Below are 17,886 nucleotides of genomic sequence, written 5' to 3'. Positions count from 1 at the left end.
GGAGATGCCGGTTGGTTGTAGTATTTTTTAAAAGTGCAAGGTGCAAGGCAAGGCAGGCACCTTTTTGAAACAAGACGCAATTTTTTAAAAAAACAAAATAAATTAAGAATATTATAAAATTATTAATTTAAAAAGATCAAACTTTCACTTTAAATTAAAAGCCTATTAACTCAGATTAAAATACATAAGCATAACATTAAAACAGATCCAAAGTGAAAATGCAAAAATAAAATAAAAATAGTATGCAAAACATATTCAAGCATGTCAATCTTTTAATTTCTTTATATCTTTCCCAATTGCATTCTCTGAATAACTGTTGTGAGGTTAAACATATTTCATTCCGAATTTTACGAGCCACCTTTGTACCAAGTCCCTTGAGGCAAGCCCAAACAAGTCCATGTTAGGGTCTTAAATTCTTAATCTTTACAAAAAAATGATTTTTAATTTCAATTATCTTCTAAAAATATCTTCTATTAGGATGAATCAATAAACAGTAGTATATAGGGGGTTCTCGGAGCTTTGGCGAGCCAGAAAAGCGAGCAAAAAAGCACATTTTTAAAAAGGCACATGTTTGGCTGAAATGCAAGGTGCACCAGGCACACCATCAAGGTTATGCATTGACTAAAAGTACATCATCTCTTCAAGGGCTTCTCAGCTGACTTAATTAGAAATTGGAGTGCTATAGCTGTATCCTCTCCTTCCTCCCCTGTGGTACAAGAAAGTTGGGTACCACCGCCTCAGTTCAGGGTGAAGCTAAACTTTGACGGAAGCTCCTTGGGTAATCCAGGTCAGTCGGGAGTCGGGGGTGTGTTCAGAAATGAGGAAGGAAAAGTATTAGCCCTTTACTTGGGCCCAATTGAATGGGAGATTCATTAAGGGCAGAAGTAATGGCCTTCAAGGTTTAAGACTGGCGAAACAATGGGGAATGCAGCAATTAGAAGTGGAAGGAGACTCCAAGCTGGTAATGGGGTGGATGCAATCTGGAAACTTGGGAGTTTAGTCTCTTAGACAGCCTTTAAGAGAGACTATTAGCTTAGCAAGGGAGATTGGGATGTATTTTAAATGGGTAAGAAGGTCAGCAAATGGAATGGCTGACACTTTAGCTAAGCAAGAAGCTACTAGGGAGGCTTTGTTTTGGGCTTGTTTGTAAGTTTTTGTTTTTTTTTCCATCCATTTTGTGGGTGGAAAGTCTGTGATCATTTCAATTCTCTAATGAAAGTTACCGTTTCCTATCAAAAAAAAGGTGCACCAGGCACACACCTTTTGAAAGTGTTGCACCTGGGACCTAGGCAACACACATACCTTAAAGCGTGTCTCACCTGAGATGTGCCTATTAAATCACTCATTGGCTAAACAAGGATGCGAAAGAATCAATTATTTTGGGCTTTGTTGTAAACACGTGTTATATTCTTGCTCTTTGTATCTCTATGTTTTAATTTAATGAATTTCAATTGTTGATCAAAAAAAATGGTTGTTTTCATTAAAACCTAGTACGATGCAATCACCAAAAATCAAGTGAGGATCTCTAACATTAAAAGAGGCTCGAAATTGGTTGTTTTCTCACCATTGCCAGCCTTTTTCTAAAAAAAAAAATCATATGAAAAAAAAGAGGCTTGAAAATGGCTACATATGTGTTATGCACAATTAAAATGAGAAAGGCGTGATGCACTTATTCAACACATGCAAAGTGACAGATTTTCTTTGGAGGTTTTCTTCTCCCTTGTTTGGAGTCAGGTTGTGATCCTCATAATCTAGATGAAATCTTCTCTTTGTGACTAAGGGCACATGGAAGCGAGGAAGGCTAGAATAATTTTGAGCCACATTCCATTTGCAATACGTTGGCATATATGGAAGGAGAGATGCAGAAGATTGTTTGAAGAAAGAAGAACTATCAAAAGAATACGACTCAACATTGCATACATGATTGTAGATTCGTTGCTGGTTATGAAGTGAATAGATCAGATTTTGATGCAAGATTTTGGAATACTATTGTAAGGTCAAACTATGGTCTTTTGAAATTTTTTATAATAAACAAAACAAATTTTATTAATTAAAAAAATAAAAGATCTAAGGGGGTGATAAGTAGACTCCCAAAACAACAAAGGGAAACAAAAACTATATTGTTTTTTATTACAATCTACAAATTTGGCTTCTGTAGCTGAAGCTCTAAAAAGGTCCAAAAGGATGAACTAAAAATATCCTTCCACATATCTTTTAAATTCTGGAAATCAAAATCCAATGCAAAATCATGTTTCCAATTGGGGCAAAAGGAATTTAACTCCAAAAGATTTTTGCCTTGTTACTTCCTTTAATTCTAGGCCATTACCTAAAATTCTAATTGGGACTCTTGATTCTCACCCATTTCTAAACAAACAACAGAGATAACCCATTATGAACTTGGAAAAGACACATGTGATGAACAGATAAGATCCATCTTCTTTGTTTCTGTAACAGAGATAACACCAACTAGGAAATTGAAAACCCATTCTCAGCAAACTATCCAACACCATCAACCATGCAAAAGCGTTTACTAGGAGAGATCAATTTTTTTTATCATCAAAGGAGACTTTTATTTGAAATTAGATTTAAAAAATTTTACAACTTTGTGCATGGGACTAGAAGTCCCACACTATTACATATTTCTGTCCCTTTAAAAATACGGCCCAAAACAATTGTTGCCTCAAAGCCCCTTGTTTAGCAAGATAGTCAGCTAGCCCATTTGCACTCCTTATAACGCATTTGAATTCTGCCTCTACCTCCCTTGCAACCTTTTCCACTCCCCTTATCACTTGTTTGAAAGTCCACGGAGTAGTTCTATTGTTGTTAACCCAAGAGATGATCACCTTGGAATCCCCTTCAACCTCAATATGCTTCATTCCTAGTTGCTTGGCTATCTTCAATCCTTTTAGCAATGCCATTACCTCAGCTTTTAGAGAGTTGCCCATGCCAATAGGTCTAGAGAATAATGCTAATATTCTCCTTTCAGAATTTCTGATTACTCCCCCGATACCTGACAATCCCGGATTTCCAAATGAACTTCCATCAAAATTCAGTTATAACTTTACCATCTGGAGGTTTCCATTCCGTCCTTACTCTCTCTTTCACTCTTGAAGATTGTGCTACTTCTGTCCAGGATCTTATAATGTCTGTGACTGAGAACTCTTGGAAAATATGCAAAGAGCTTACCCAATAGGCTACTTTAAATTGCCTCAAATACCTCTCAAATCAGAACTGTCTAGCTGATTCCATTTAGCTTATTATAGAAAGATTTCACTTAGAATTGCCCCAAATGCCTCTTAAAGTTAGTGCTTTCTGTTGGGAAAAATAAATACTGCAAATCATTTGCAAAAGAGAATTCATTGCCTATCTCCAAACTGGTGTTTTCTTCGCAAATCTATAGGGAAAGTTGATACCACTTACTAATCACATGTCTATTTGTTGTACGGATTTTGGAAAGTTTTTTCTCTTTATTTAGGTGTAGGTGGATCTTGCCTCTGGAGCTACACAGGCTTTTTGACCCTTCCACTTTCAAATGGCCCAAGAGAAGAGGCAGAGTTCTTTGGAGCTGTATAAGTGTAGCTCTGGTTCAGACCATTTGGGAAGAAAGAAATGCTAGAATCTTCCTAGAAAAAGAGAGAAGTGAGGAAGTGATGATGGAATGCATAGAAACAAGGGTGATTCATTGGGTCAAAACATTGGATATTTTTGCACAGTTCTCTTTTGATGATTTGGAGGAATTGGGGGCTTAGTGGCAAGAAGCTCTTCAAAGAAAGAGGTCGCTTTCCTTTGGTCACCACCTTATGAAGATTTTATTAAGCTTAACTTTGATGGGAGCTGCCAAGGAAACTCAGGCCCTTCCGGTATAGGGGGTGTTTTCAGAAACAAGGAAATGTTCTTGAACTTTTCTCAGGACCAGGTGGAGTGAGGGATTCAGTTAGAATTTGGCAGAAGTTTTTCCATTTCGGTTGATCGGGCTTCGCTTCTGTGCCTTCAAGGACTTGTTTCAAGTTATGGTTTTATCTCTGTAGGTCATGTTGAGAATTTTGGGGTATTAAGTTATTCTTGGGTCAGGTTGGGTGTTAAGTTGTATTTGGGCCAATTTCATCTTGTTTTTGGGTGCTTTATTTCTCCTTAGTTGGTCTGGAGGTGTTACCTTAACACCTGTCTAGGTTGTATCCTTTTTTTTCTTTCAATGAATTTTCTTTTACTATCAAAAAAAGAACAAAAGAAGATTTCATTCATTAATTGAAATAAGTACAATAAGAAGTTCTGTGTACAATAAGTGAAGTATAGTTATATCCCATCCCTGCCCATATACAAACTTTTACATTACAACCCAAAACATTGTTGTTTATTGACCCCGTGTTTTGCTAAGCCATCAGCCAATCAATTGTCTCATCATTGGTTCAGTGTATCCAATGAACTTCAACCTACATATCCCTTGAAGACCATTTGGCCCATCTGAGTCATTCCTGAAACCCCAAAAGCAGCCTCTGTCTTCTTCAGTAATCAGCTTATAACAATCTTGGAGTCCCCCTCGATAATCAACTTTTCTGATCCCAACTACATATAGCTGAGCTTTTTGCTGTACTTCAGGGGTACAGTTAGCAAGACAGTTGAATTTTGATAAATTGATCATTGAAGGAGATTCTAAGGTGACGATTGGATGGCTAAAGGATATGAAGACAGTAATATGGGCTTATAGAGTGGAGATAAAGAGCTTTGACTTTAAGAATACAATGGGAAAAAGAGGATGAATAATGGAATGGCAAATTCTCTAGCTAAACAAGGGGTTCTCAAGGATCAATTGAATTGGGCTCAGTTGTAATTTGGGCTGTTTCCAGTTAGAGGTTACACCTAGCACTTCTCCTTGGGTATTTGTAATCACTATGAATCTTTTTCTTAATAAAGTTGGTCCCTTTTACATATCAAAAAAAGAAAAAATAATAATAATTGATTATGGATAAATAAGAACAGTATTTACAAGATGTTAATTGTTAAAAAACTGTATGTTAGCTAGCCACAGCTACCTAGCCTAAATATCTGAAAAAAAACACCTAAGCTATAAATCCCAAACCTCATCCCAACTATATGGGGCCAGCTACATGGATCCTGTTTCACCAGTCTTTTTTTTCTTTTTTTCTTTTTTTTCTTTTTTGATCAGCAACACAAGAAAGAATTTTTATTGATTAAAGGAACAAAGGAACAAATTACAACAAGAGTTGTGAAAGGACAGTCCAAAACAGGACTAGCCCCCCAAAAAATTACAAATGTGCCCAGTACATATTGTTTCTTTCAACCCCATGCTTAGCTAAGCTGTCAGCCAAGCTATTCGCAAATCTCCTAATGCATCTAATTTGGATATACAAATCCTTTGAGATCCACTTGAATCGCCTGAATTCATTTTTGAGTTGCCAAATTAGGGATGCAAACAGATCGGATCAGATTGGGTTCGAATCAGGGTTATTCGAATCCAATCCGACACTATTCATGCCGGATCTGAAGATCCTATCAGATCTGATAGGACTCGATTTGAATTCAAATCCTATCAGTAAGTCAGATATTCGGATCTGATCTGATCCGCCTTATTTTCTTTAAAAATTAATAAATTATTAAAAGAAAATTAAAATATACTAATTTAAATAAAGTAAAAACAAAAATACAAGTATTTTTTAATTATTTCCATCATATATATACATGTTATAAAAAAACAAATAATATAACAAATTTATAAAAATATAATATAAAAATATATTTATAAGTAAATAAATAACATAAAAATACGTATTATGTATATTTAAATAAAGTAAAAACAAAAATACAAGTATTTTTTAATTATTTCCATCATATATATACATGTTATAAAAAAACAAATAATATAACAAATTTATAAAAATATAATATAAAAATATATTTATAAGTAAATAAATAACATAAAAATACGTATTATGTATATTTATAAATATATAATAATATCGGATCGCATCTTCTCGGATCGAATAGGGGTGATCCGAATCCGATCCGATTTCTAATTGGATCCTATTATCCGATCTGAAGATCCAAACAGGGGTGGTCCAAATTCGACTAATTGGACCACCCCTGTTTGGATCTTCAGATCGGATAATAGGATCCAATTAGAAATCGGATCGGATTCGGATCACCCCTATTCGATCCGATATATTATATATTTATAAACATACATAATACGTATTTATATGTTATTCAAACAGGGGTGATCCGATTTCTAATTGGATCCTATTAGCAGATCGGATCATGATCTGATCCATTTGCACCCCTATGCCTAGGGGTGGCCACAACCCGAGCTCTTCACGAGCTATTCGATCTCGGCTCATGAAAAGCTCAACTCAGCTCGGTTTCAACCGAGCTTTGAGCCGAGCTCAAATATACATAATAAAATATAAAATTATAGAAAATAATATATATAATAAAAATATTATAAATATAATATTTTTATTTTTGTATACAATAATAACTAATTTTTTAAATATAAAATATATTATAAAATATAAAATATAAAAATATATTATAAATATAAAATTATTATAATTCTTAATTTTTTAAATATCAAATAAAAAATATTTTTATATATAAATTTTTATTTTTATAAAACATTTTTCTCAAGTCAAGCTTGAGCCGAGACGAGCTCAAGCTTACGAGCTTTTGACTCGAGTTGAGCTCAAGCTCAAGGTTCTAGCTCGAACCGAGCTCAAGCTCGAGCTCTGGCCTCGTACTGCCTTGGCGAGCCGAGCTCGAATTGCTAGCTATTCGGCTCGGCTCACCTGTAATATTTTTGTAATAGTTTATGTTCTGTTTTTGTTTATAGAGAGGTAGCATCTCGTGCCTCTCCAAGGGATGCTTGTAATGCCTATACCTTCAAAATTAATAAAATCTATTCTCATTTATCAAAAAAAAAAAATCAGCTTGATAATGCTCATTTCTTTTGTTTTTCATACTCCAAAAACTGATGCTAGAAATTATGCTTTTACTAAGTCCCCTTGTTCAGTTGGGCCAAAAGATAAGGCCCAAATACCCTGCCAATGCCTGAGGCCCCAAGGTTACCCATACTGCTACCATCAAAGTTCGTCAATCATCACCATCACCATTGGCTTATCCCAACTATATGGGGTCGGCTACATGAATCCTATTTCGCCAATCCATTCTATTTAAAGTCATAGCCACTGTTAAGTAATTAGTGCCTAAATCATTTCTTACTACTTCAACCCATGTTCTTTTAACTGGAACCATTGGTGGTCTTCTATGCATGTGACCAAACCATCTTAGTCTACTCTCTCTCTCTCTCTCATTTTATCACCTATTTGAACTACTCCTGGGTTCCTTCATTTATGATCCTATGCTTTCTAGTTTTTCCATCCATCCATCTTAGCATTCACAATTCTGGTTTCTGCCACATTCATTTTTTGGACAAGTTGTTTCTTGACTACCCAACACTCTGCTCCATACAACATAGCTGGCCTTACAAGTTACGACAGTTTTTTTTATCAATAATAGAAACTCATATTATTAAAAAACATATAACTTACATACAGGACTTCAGGGAGAGATAAAATAACTTAACTCTCCCCAAGAGAACAAGAAAGAAGGAATTATAAAATAGCCCAAAACATTTGTTCCCTTCCCACCCCCTGCTTCGCCAAAGTATCCGCAAAAGCATTTGTGGTTCTCTTCACCCAGTGAACTTGAACTTCCAACCCCTAGTTAGCCATTTAACCTCCCTCCTCTCATTGGCATATTTCCAAAGTCTATTGTCCTTCTGAAACCAGCTTAAAAATGGCTTGGAGTCTCCTTCAACAACTAGTTTTTGAATATTCAGCTCCTTTACCTTCCTTAATCCTTCCAATAATGCAAAAATCTCGCAAGTTGCCAACCAGCTGGTTGGTAAGGCCTCCTTCTGGTCGTAGCAGATACTTGGGATCATGAATCCCACCTACACCTGGATTGGGGGGGTTATGGGTTGGGGGATGGGCTACCCCCCGTTGTGTAGCCTTTCAAAAGATATCAAAAAAAATAATTAAGAAGCGAGGGAAGACTATGTGGAGGTGTATTAGGGCAGCGGTTTGCTGGTCTTTGTGGGAAGAAAGAAACTCGCGCATATTTTCTGACAAGGAAAAAACTTTGGAAGATTTGTTAGATCGAATCCTTATAAGAGCGGTCCACTGGCTAAAATCTTTGGAGTTGTTTTCAGATTGTCCTATGGATGACTTGCTAAGAAACTGGAAAGAGATTGCTTTCACTGCAAGATGCAAGAGGACTCTTTGTCCGTTCTGGTCCCCTCCCCCCTCGAGCTTTTTAAAGCTGAATTTTGATGGCAGCAGTGTAAGGAATCCAGGGCCCTCTGGGATTGGAGGAGTCTTCAGGAATGAGGAAGGGATTGTTACTGCTTTATTCTCTGGCCCAATTGGAGAAGGTGACTCTCTTAGGGCTGAGATCCTTGCAGCGCTTGAAGGAATTCGAAGAGCAAAAGATCTAAATATTAGCCGTTTGATTCTGGAAGGTGACTCAAAGGTGGTGATTAATTGGTTGAAGACAGAGGACAGTGGTTTGTGGAACTTTAACAATGAGAAAAAACAGTTCTTATGGCTGGGTAGGGACATAGAGATTCAGTACAGCTGGGTGAAGAGGAGTGCCAACTCAATTGCGGATGGGTTGGCCAAGCAAGGAGTGAATAGGGAGGCTGTTTTCTGGGCTAGTTTTTAATTTTCCCTGAGTTTTCTGATTTTTGGGAAGCTAAGTTATTTTATCTCCCTTTGTATTCCTTTCCCTCTATTCTCTTAATTTAATGAAATTGATGTTATTGATCAAAAAATAAATAAAGCAAAAATCTCAGCTCTAAGAGAGTCACCAGGGATTTAAAGAAAGAATCACAAAAGAAAGCACCAAAGGGGGATAAGGTCCAAGAAAGAATCACAAGAGAAAGAATCTCATTAGTTAAAACAATGTCATCCGCAAATAACATGCACCATGGAACTTCTTCTTGAACATATTTAGTCAATTCATCTATGATCAATGCAAATAGTTAAGTGCTAAGTGTTGAACCTTGGTGAAGACCCATCATAGCTATAAAATCTAAAGTCTCTCCCACTAGTTTTCTAACATTGGTTGTTGCCCTCCTTATGCATATCCTTAATTAGGTCTGCATGCCTATTTTGAACCCCATTCTTTTTCAAGACCCACCATATTATCTCTCTAGAAACTCTATCATAAGCCTTTTCTAGATCAATGAACACCATATGGAAACCATTCTTCTTCTCTCTGTACCTTTCTATCAATTGTCTCAAAAGAAATATAGTTTCCACGATGATCACCTTGGCATAAATCCAAATTGGTTCTCTGATACACTTTTTTATTTGAAGAGTAAATGAATATTCATTAATCAAAAAAAGTGAATTACAATCCATAGGTGACAAGGTGGCACCTCACCACACACATCAAAACAAACTCTAATTAAGAACAAAAACTAATCCAAATTACAATAGATGAATTTCAAGAACATTCCAAAAATTCTCCCCCGTCTCTAATCGGCTGATTTGATCAGAATCTGGTAGCACCCAAATCCAATCTGCTACTAGCTTCCCAACCAAAGCTACTAGTGTTCCAATGTTTTTTTTTTTTTTATTTGTCTTCAAAAAGTCTTCTATTTCTTTCATTCCATAGGACCCAACATACTGCGAAGGGAATGCCGCTCCAAACTATCCTTGCTTTCCTGATACACTTGTTTCAAGTCGTAATCTTTGTTCAATTATTCTTCCCAAAGTTTCATAGTGTGGCTCATGAGTTTAATCCTCCAAAAGTTATTACAACTTTGTATATCACCTTTGTTCTTAAATGTAGGCATCATATTGTTTTTTCTCCAATCATCAGGCATCTTCTTTTCTTTTACAATCTTATTAAATAGTTTAGTTAGCCATAATAAGAAGCCTACCTCTCCCATACCTTTCCACACTTCTATTGGAAACCCATCAAGTCCTAACGCATTTTCCTTCTTCATCTTATGTAGTGCCTCTTTCACTTCAGTATATCTAACTCTAAGAAGATACATATTATTTTTAACACTACCAATCTCCTTGTTGTTCATTTAGTAATTTTTCAAAATAGTTTTTCCATCTTTGTTTGATTTCCTCATCTTTTACCAAGACTTCTCATCTTCAATGCACCTAACATGATTTAAATCTCTGGCTTTCCTTTCTCTCAACTTTGCTAGTTCATACATTCCTTTTTCTCCCTCTTTAGTGCCTTATTTATGGTAAAGCTCAATATAAGCCCTACATTTAAATTCATTCACTTTCTCTTTAACTTTCTTTTTTATGGTTTTATATTTTTCCTAGTTTCTGCATTTTTAGATTTTTGACATTCTTTGTAGCATGCTCGTTTTAATTTGATTATATTATGAACCTCTTCATTTCACAACCAAGTTTCTTTAGTACTTTTCCATTTTCCTTTAATTCTATTAAGACATCCTCTGCTACTTTCTTCTTTTTTTGAAGAATAAAAATAACATTTTCATTAAAAGAAAAAAAGAAATGAGTACAGCATGGGTGATAAGATATCCCCGGAAACAAGAAAGCAACCCCAAGAGAACCAAAAGGCCTATTGGCACCCTATCACACACCCAAAACAGACCAATCAAAACCAAGAGAAAGATCAACGAAGGCCCAAAAAGGACCCAGAAGACAACAAACACCAAACCGGCACTAGACTAGAATTGCAAGCCCACCCTGAAGCACACTTCAATCTTGATCTGTAAACTCATCCTCTTGGTTCGCAAAATCCTTGTCCTAAACCTTGTTCCCCTAAATATAGGCTTTTTTCTTCTCTTTCTCATCCTTTTTACTTTCAAAAATCTCAAAGGCCTCCCTGGAAAATTCCTCGCCACCCCAAAATAGCAGGCCCAAGCTTTTCCCAACCATAACCTCTGTCAACTAATTTCTGGATATCCACACTGCTTGGGTTTTCTTCAACCCTGTCAGTCTCATGCATCAGCTGGATTCTACTAGAGCCAGTAATGACATCACTCACCTTTTTTCCTGTTATTCCTTCAAAGTAGGAGATTGTGGCTGAAGTTGGACCGCCACCCCCATCTGATCCGAATCAGAAGTTCCAATACCTCTTATTCCTTTCCTTCTGTATACCCATTTGTATTTTTTAGGTCCTGGCTCTGCTACTTTCTTTATGTTGTTTGCCATTCAAACCAAATTCTTGGATGCCTATTTTCTTCCTTATTTCTCTTCCATTTCCTAATGTGTACATCTACCACCACTAATCTATACTATGTTGCTAAGCTTCTAACAGACTAACTTTGCAATCTTTACACATCATTCTTCCTATTCTCCTAGTAAGGAAAAAATCTATTTGATTTATGTTTTTTAAGAATAAAGAATAAATTTTCATTTAAGGAAAAAAAAGGCATTACAAGCTGAATGGGTGTCAACATGACACACCAATAGAGCTAATAAAGATGAAAAAGATTCACATTACAAGCTTGAATTTCAAGAATACCCAAAAAGCTTTTTGTAAAAAGAATATGGTCTTTTTCCTTCAAGCTTTTCAGCAATAGAAGATTTTTTTATGGAAAGATGAAGAGCAAATAAAAATTAGTGGCAACGATCAGCTCAAAGCTCATTGATTGGGTTTTAATTCTTCCAGAATGTATAAGCAGCCAAAGAAAAAGAAGATTTTGGTTCGAATTTCTGGTCTACTTTGTTGGTTTAATTTTGAATGGGCTTCGAATCTGGTCTGTTTTAGTATGGTTATAATGTAGTTTCTCTTTTGTATTGCTGGGTGGTGACATCTTGTCACCCAAGACGCTTTTGTCTTTTTTCTCATTAATAAAGTTTCTTTTTTATTTATCTTAAAAAAAAAAATAGTTTTGATTCCTCGTGATGCACTCCTAATGTTCATGTTGTTGGTTTGAACAAATTGTCATTGATGTTCTTCGCTTCTGTTCTAGTCAGTGAACACATATATACATGGATCTATGTCCGATCTAATATTTCTCACAGTTAGATAGAAGCAATCAACGTTGTGAATTATGTTTAGAGAGAAGATCCTCTCTTGAGAAGGGTAAACATCAATAAGACAAAATAATAAATAAGAGTAAATTTTAAAAACAAGGAAATTGAGATAAAGAAAAACAACCTAAATAGGCCTGGATAGCCTTCTGAAGCTCGCCATACTTCTTCCCCGCGCACTCTTTCAGCATGGACTCGAAGGACCGAGTGATGAACCCACCCGCCGCACCCGCCATTGGTAACTCTGCCTCGATATGCCCTGAGCAATAAATCCTGCTTCGCATAAGTATAACTTCTTTCGCCTTTAAAAGGATAAGAATGTGGGTGATCTAAACGTTACAAATTCGCAGATACGGATTTGGGCATGAAAACCAATCAAGTGTGAATTTGTGATAACGAGTGAACTGGTGTTGCTCATAAAAAATGTAAATATAAAAATATAAATAAATAAACGCATCTGAACTCGGTGAGATGTGCTATCTGCCAACTGTTACAAATTTACAATTTCAAGATATTTGGTGTTGTCTTATGGCTTTTCTTCCACTCTTTTTAGAACGCATGATTTTCTATGGTTGAAGAACAGCAAAGCGTAGCATGTTGATTCTCTAGTAACCGAAGCAAATTTGGAGATTTCGCAGATGGAAATGTGAGGGATTTTAGATAGAGAGAATTACCTGCAGTTAAGGATTACAGACGGTGTAGAGATGGAATGGGTTTACACAGATCTGAGAGTGGAAAGAAAAAACCACTTCATGCTTTATAAACCCCAGCGGGTTTCCAGAGTCCCGATCCATGGAAGTCCATGGTGATTGGTGATGATGCCTTCTGGGTTGACTAGGTTGAATGGTTGACTCGGACGGGTTACATATTAGATTGGGCAACAACGGGGTCCGTGCCGGGCTTTGGGCCTATGACTTTTATTTTTTGAAAATTTATTTAACTACCCCTAGGGTTTTTAACAAATACTTAAATTCTGGTTCTTTTGGTAAACAAAAAAAAAGATTATTACAAACAATTCTGGTTTAATAATAACTAGTAGGGACCCATGTGATGCACGAGATCTATTAAGCGAAAGATAAATAATAGTGATGTTGCGCGATCCGGGCACTCTTAGCTGGCGGAAACCTGACTCCTAACTGATGACGAACGGTACATGAGACGATGAGGAAGGTGAAGAATTCCCGGGGAGCTCGCCTGGCGGGAATACTCCGATGCTTAAGTTAGAACTCTGAGAAGGTTGAAGAATACAAATAAAGAGTTGAGAGTGCAGATGGCGCAAGTTCAATACCTTTCTCCTCGAGGGTCAGGGTCTTTTTATATTGAAGATCTCTCAAATCAGGTGTAACCGCCTCTGCCACAGTCGTTATTGCCAGAGCCGAGGTGGTGGATGTGGGCAACCGTTACAGGGTATCGACCTATCAGGCATGCCACATATGGCAGAAGTGGCAAGCACGATGCCGCCTAACAAGAGACGTGGGCACAGCCTCCAGATTCGGCAGGTACTATTGTCAGGCAGATCTTTTCTGCAGGTTGCCGAGCTACTTTTGCACCGAGCTACCCTACACCGGGGTGCTGGGGTAGCCGAGGTGCGAGTGCTCGAGGCGAGCTTTAGGCAAATATGGGCGGGAGCGTCAATGGGGCTATCCCGAAGTGGGAACACTTCGGGACACTTCCCGTAGATCGGGGTGTTCCCTTTCTCAGGAAGGGAGAGTTCGGGGCCCACTGGGAGGAGCTCGGGAGTCCTCATCCCTTGGGGAGAATTCGGAGTATGCTAAATGTTTCTTCCCGGCAAGCTGCTACGTTCGCCGAGTTGTATCACTAGGCTCCGGCAAGTTCAGTACGCCGAGTTATGGCTAGGTTGCCACGCTGAGTTGTCACTTATGCCAGGTTGTACCCACGTGTCCCCGTGCTGGGGGTTCTGACCTAGTGCGGGGAGTCCGCGGTGTGCTGGGTGGATTTGGCTCGGAGCTCTGGCATCCTGGTCAGGCGGCTTATTGGTCAAACCATTTCACTGCTCGGCTCGATCAAGGGCAGCCCGGGTCGCGTACAGTCTACGCGCGGACGTCAAAAAACGCGATAAACCGATTTCGCCTCGGGGGTCGCGTAGCTAGTTTTCTTGAGAGCCGTCAGATTGTCTTGATCTTGACCGTTGATGCCTGAGTATAGTGGCTATAAATAGCAGGGATCCTGGTCATTTTCCCTTGCCATAAGTCCTTAGCACTCGTCTTGAGCTCGCGTCTAAGGTCTCCAGCTTGGGTCAATTCTCCCTAGTTCGGTTGCTTTTCCTTGGTGAGTCTCTGCTTTTCTTTCAGTTTCCTTTCCTTCCAGTTCATTTTGGTTTTCTCCACTATGTCTAGCTTCGATAACCAACTGGATGAGCCTGAGGTAGGTACCTCGGCTCAGGGTGATCTCACTGAAGTCCAGTCTCACGAGGCGCGGAAGGCCTCGGGTAATCTAGCGTCCACCTCTCACCGAGGTCGGATGCCGGATAGGTTCAGTCCCTCCACTATGACCCTGGAGAGGCTCCGATACCTCATCCGGCAATACAATCTACCTAGGGAGTATACCAACAGTCTTCCTGCGGGTAACTTCCCATGGGAGCACAATCCTGACGAGATCGTGATCTTCCGAGAGCAGCTTATAGCCGGGCTCCGTCTTCCTTTCCACCCTCTTATCATAGAGGTCCTGAACCACTTCAACGTCACAATAGACCAACTTCACCCGAACTCCGTTCGTAACGTGGTCGGGATCATATCCCTTTGCTTCGAGTATGTCCTTCCTTTGAATTTAGATATTTTTTGCTCGATCCTCTCAATAAAGAAGAGCGCTTCAAGCGTTCTCCCCGAGCACAGGCGGGCCTACTACCTGTCCCCTCGTCCGGGTTTTAAGTTACTGCACAAGCTTCCTAGCAAAGTCTTGGCCTGGAAGCTGGACTTTGTAGTTTGGAACACCGTGGGGTGGCCCTTCCCCACTCATTGGAGGGCGGCTATTCAAGACCCCGACGTTATCCTGGACAGGAAGACTAGGGAGACGCTCCAATCATAGGTTGAGCTCGGGTTTAATTACAATGATTATATCGCCGAGAGCAAGCTCATAAAGGCCAGCTTGAGCCCGAGTAGGTTGTCTTACTTAGTACCTTGCTTAAATAGTTAGTACTTTCTAGTTTACTAATGCCGAGCTATGTTGTAGGGCCCATGGAGGAAGAGAAGCTTAAGGGGGAGAAACTTTTCTGTCAAATGAAAGGGAAGAAGAAGCGAGCTGCAAGAGAGCTCGCATCGAGTCTCCGCAGGCCCCCACTTCCGAACCCGAGCTTCCGCAGGCTCCTGCCTCTGAGCCTGAGCTCCCTAACATACCTCCAATCATCGACTTGGAGGAGATCCTACCACCTCGGGAGCCCGAGACATCGGCAGAGCCTGCTCCACAGGCAACTGCGGAGCCTGAGGTCGCCACCGAGGCCGCCGATGCAGCGGTTGAAGCTTCCGCTGAGCCCAAAAAAACATAATTTAAATTTTTAGTACATGATTTTGTGATATATTTTGTAAAAATATAGAATTATTTTTTATGTTTTTAATAAATATTTTAAAGTTATTATATAATTTTGTTATAATATTTAAATATTTCTTAATTTTTTAATCAAAACATTCTTTGGATAGATATAGATAAAAAGTAGGGGAGAGGATAAATAGGAATTAGAGATAATTTAGAAGATAAATAGGAATTAGAGATAATTTTAGAGAAAGTGAGGGAAGTAGTTTAGGAGAAATTTTAGGATGAGAGATTATTTAGGTTCTCGGAAAACGCATCTCATTTTTTGTTTCAAAAATGTCATGAAATAAAAAAATAAAAAATTATAAAAAATGAGAAAATTTTCTTCAATGCCTTGTTTTAGAATATATATATTATCTTAAACTATCCGTGTGGTTTTTCAGTTCTTGCAATAGACCTCTTACTTCTCCCTCATAGCCTATTAGCAACTAAATTCATGCAATGCATGGGTCCAAATATAAATTTGGTTATTGGGCTGGTAAACTTGGGTTTTAAATCGGTTTGGGTCCAAATAAGGTCTATATTACTATACTACGTGGCATATGTTTAGGCTCCATTTGAAAGAAGTAGAAATACAAATGTCTAGAATGCAAAACCTCATATTTTGTATTATTTCGTAGGTATTTCTATTGTACATGTTTGTATTTATACTCCTTTCAAATTGAGTCTTAACATCTAAAATTTTGTTTTTCAAACTCCATCGATGTTTGGATTTAGGTGTGACTAGAGAATCTCAAATACAAATTCAGATCTGAAAATGATAATACCTCGTTTCATGTCTTACCAAAATGACGTTAATGCCTTCATTACAACCATCTATTTAATAATAATAATAACTATTATTATTAAATATTATTTTGTAATATAAATAATAATAATTAGTATTAATATCTATATAGTAATAAGAGTATTTATTAATATCTATAAGTAATTTTATTTATTATTAGTTGATAATAATAAATATATATTAGTGTTAATTAAATAATAAATATTTATTTATTTTAACAAATCATAATATTTGTTTATTATTGGAATGCTATTTTATTTAGACATTTTTAAAATTTACTTTTATTATTTAAAATATTATTAATTGAGTATTTCTGAAGGTAAAATAGTAAGCTTCACACTTTTATGTGTTGGAGTATTTATCCAACTCAAACAATTTTATCTTTTTTAAAGCCCTTAAAAGGCAAATAAAAAAATCATTACTACTTCGTTTTAGAATTCAAACCCGAATGATAGCTTTTTGACTTTTAAAACATCAGACTTCATGTTTATAAAATGGCACCTTAGTCCTGGATTGGCTCTTAAGCTAGCCCAACCCAGCCCATTTATAGTTATACTTATTAAGATGGTAAAGGTAAAAATAGATTTAAGAATAAAGGAGGGATATTTAAGAATGATTTTATTATAGAGAATAATGATGCATTTTATTATAGAATTTTAATAATTCCATTTAAAAAATAAATAACTACATGTATGAGAAATGAGAGGAGGAGGTTCATGTGAGCTCTATGGTGAGAGACCCCTCATTTCCTATACAATATTCTTTCTAATACAAACTAGTGATAATCCTCTGTGATGCATGAAAGAGAGAGAGAAAATTGATAGAATTACTATATGAAATTGCATCAAACCAATTATATTTAAATTAGTAAGTATATAACAACTTGACAAATTAAATAGACATGTTATCATGTAAATTAAACCACTAGTACATGTTATCATGTTATCATGTAAATTAAATAGACATGTTATCATGTTATCACTATCAACCTCCTCCATAGCAAATTGGATTAGACCATAATGAGGAAACTAGTACATTGGTCACATCTTGGAAGATCAACACCTGCATTAACCTCCACTGACAAAGGGAGATCATCCAATGATCTTAAGGGCACTATGTCAATGATGTGCATTCAGCCATGGTGTTCGAAAGAGCCACTATCGAATTAACATAGGCCAAGTACTTATGACCCACGTACGCAGCACATCACATCACATCACATACATCACATGCATGAAATCCATAATTGATCAAATCAATTAAATAACTGTAAAACTCATAATTAAATTTAAAACATTTCCAGCTCATTTAAAGCCCATAATATTATTTAGGTATATGGGTCGAACTGCAAAGAGCAGTTCGGCCCTCATAGCATTTAAGCTTAATTAGGCTAAAGCAGTTTTAACAATCCAAAACTAGGTTTTTCAGATGTGGGCCAAATTGCATCTTGCAATTAACCATCAACTCCTTGGCCCATGTAGCAATTTTTAGGGCTAAGAACAGCCC

General features: G+C 37.3%; 1 protein-coding gene across 4 annotated transcripts in view; it reads right to left on the bottom strand.

Annotated features, from left to right (window-relative positions):
* The window catches only part of ATMIN7 (HOPM interactor 7), a 100,010-nt gene extending 87,122 nt beyond the window's left edge, over positions 1 to 12,888 (bottom strand). The window contains exons 1-2 of one of the 4 annotated variants that reach the window (XM_010247769.3): positions 12,722 to 12,888; positions 12,175 to 12,306 (exon numbers count right to left, since the gene is read on the bottom strand). In XM_010247769.3, the coding sequence (XP_010246071.1) occupies positions 12,175 to 12,283 (109 nt within the window). In that variant the 5' untranslated portion in view covers positions 12,284 to 12,306; positions 12,722 to 12,888. Of the gene's footprint in view, positions 1 to 12,174; positions 12,321 to 12,721 lie in introns of all 4 variants that reach the window. The other 3 variants (XM_010247767.3, XM_010247768.3, XM_088890800.1) reach the window with 3 other exon arrangements.
* Positions 12,889 to 17,886: the final 4,998 nt, after the last annotated feature.

Source organism: Nelumbo nucifera, chromosome 6 (genome assembly GCF_055504915.1).
Source record: "Nelumbo nucifera cultivar China Antique chromosome 6, China Antique-T2T, whole genome shotgun sequence".
Lineage (NCBI taxonomy): Eukaryota > Viridiplantae > Streptophyta > Magnoliopsida > Proteales > Nelumbonaceae > Nelumbo > Nelumbo nucifera.
The sequence above is the reverse complement of the archived record's forward strand: the minus strand, read 5'-3'. Positions and strand labels throughout refer to the sequence as shown.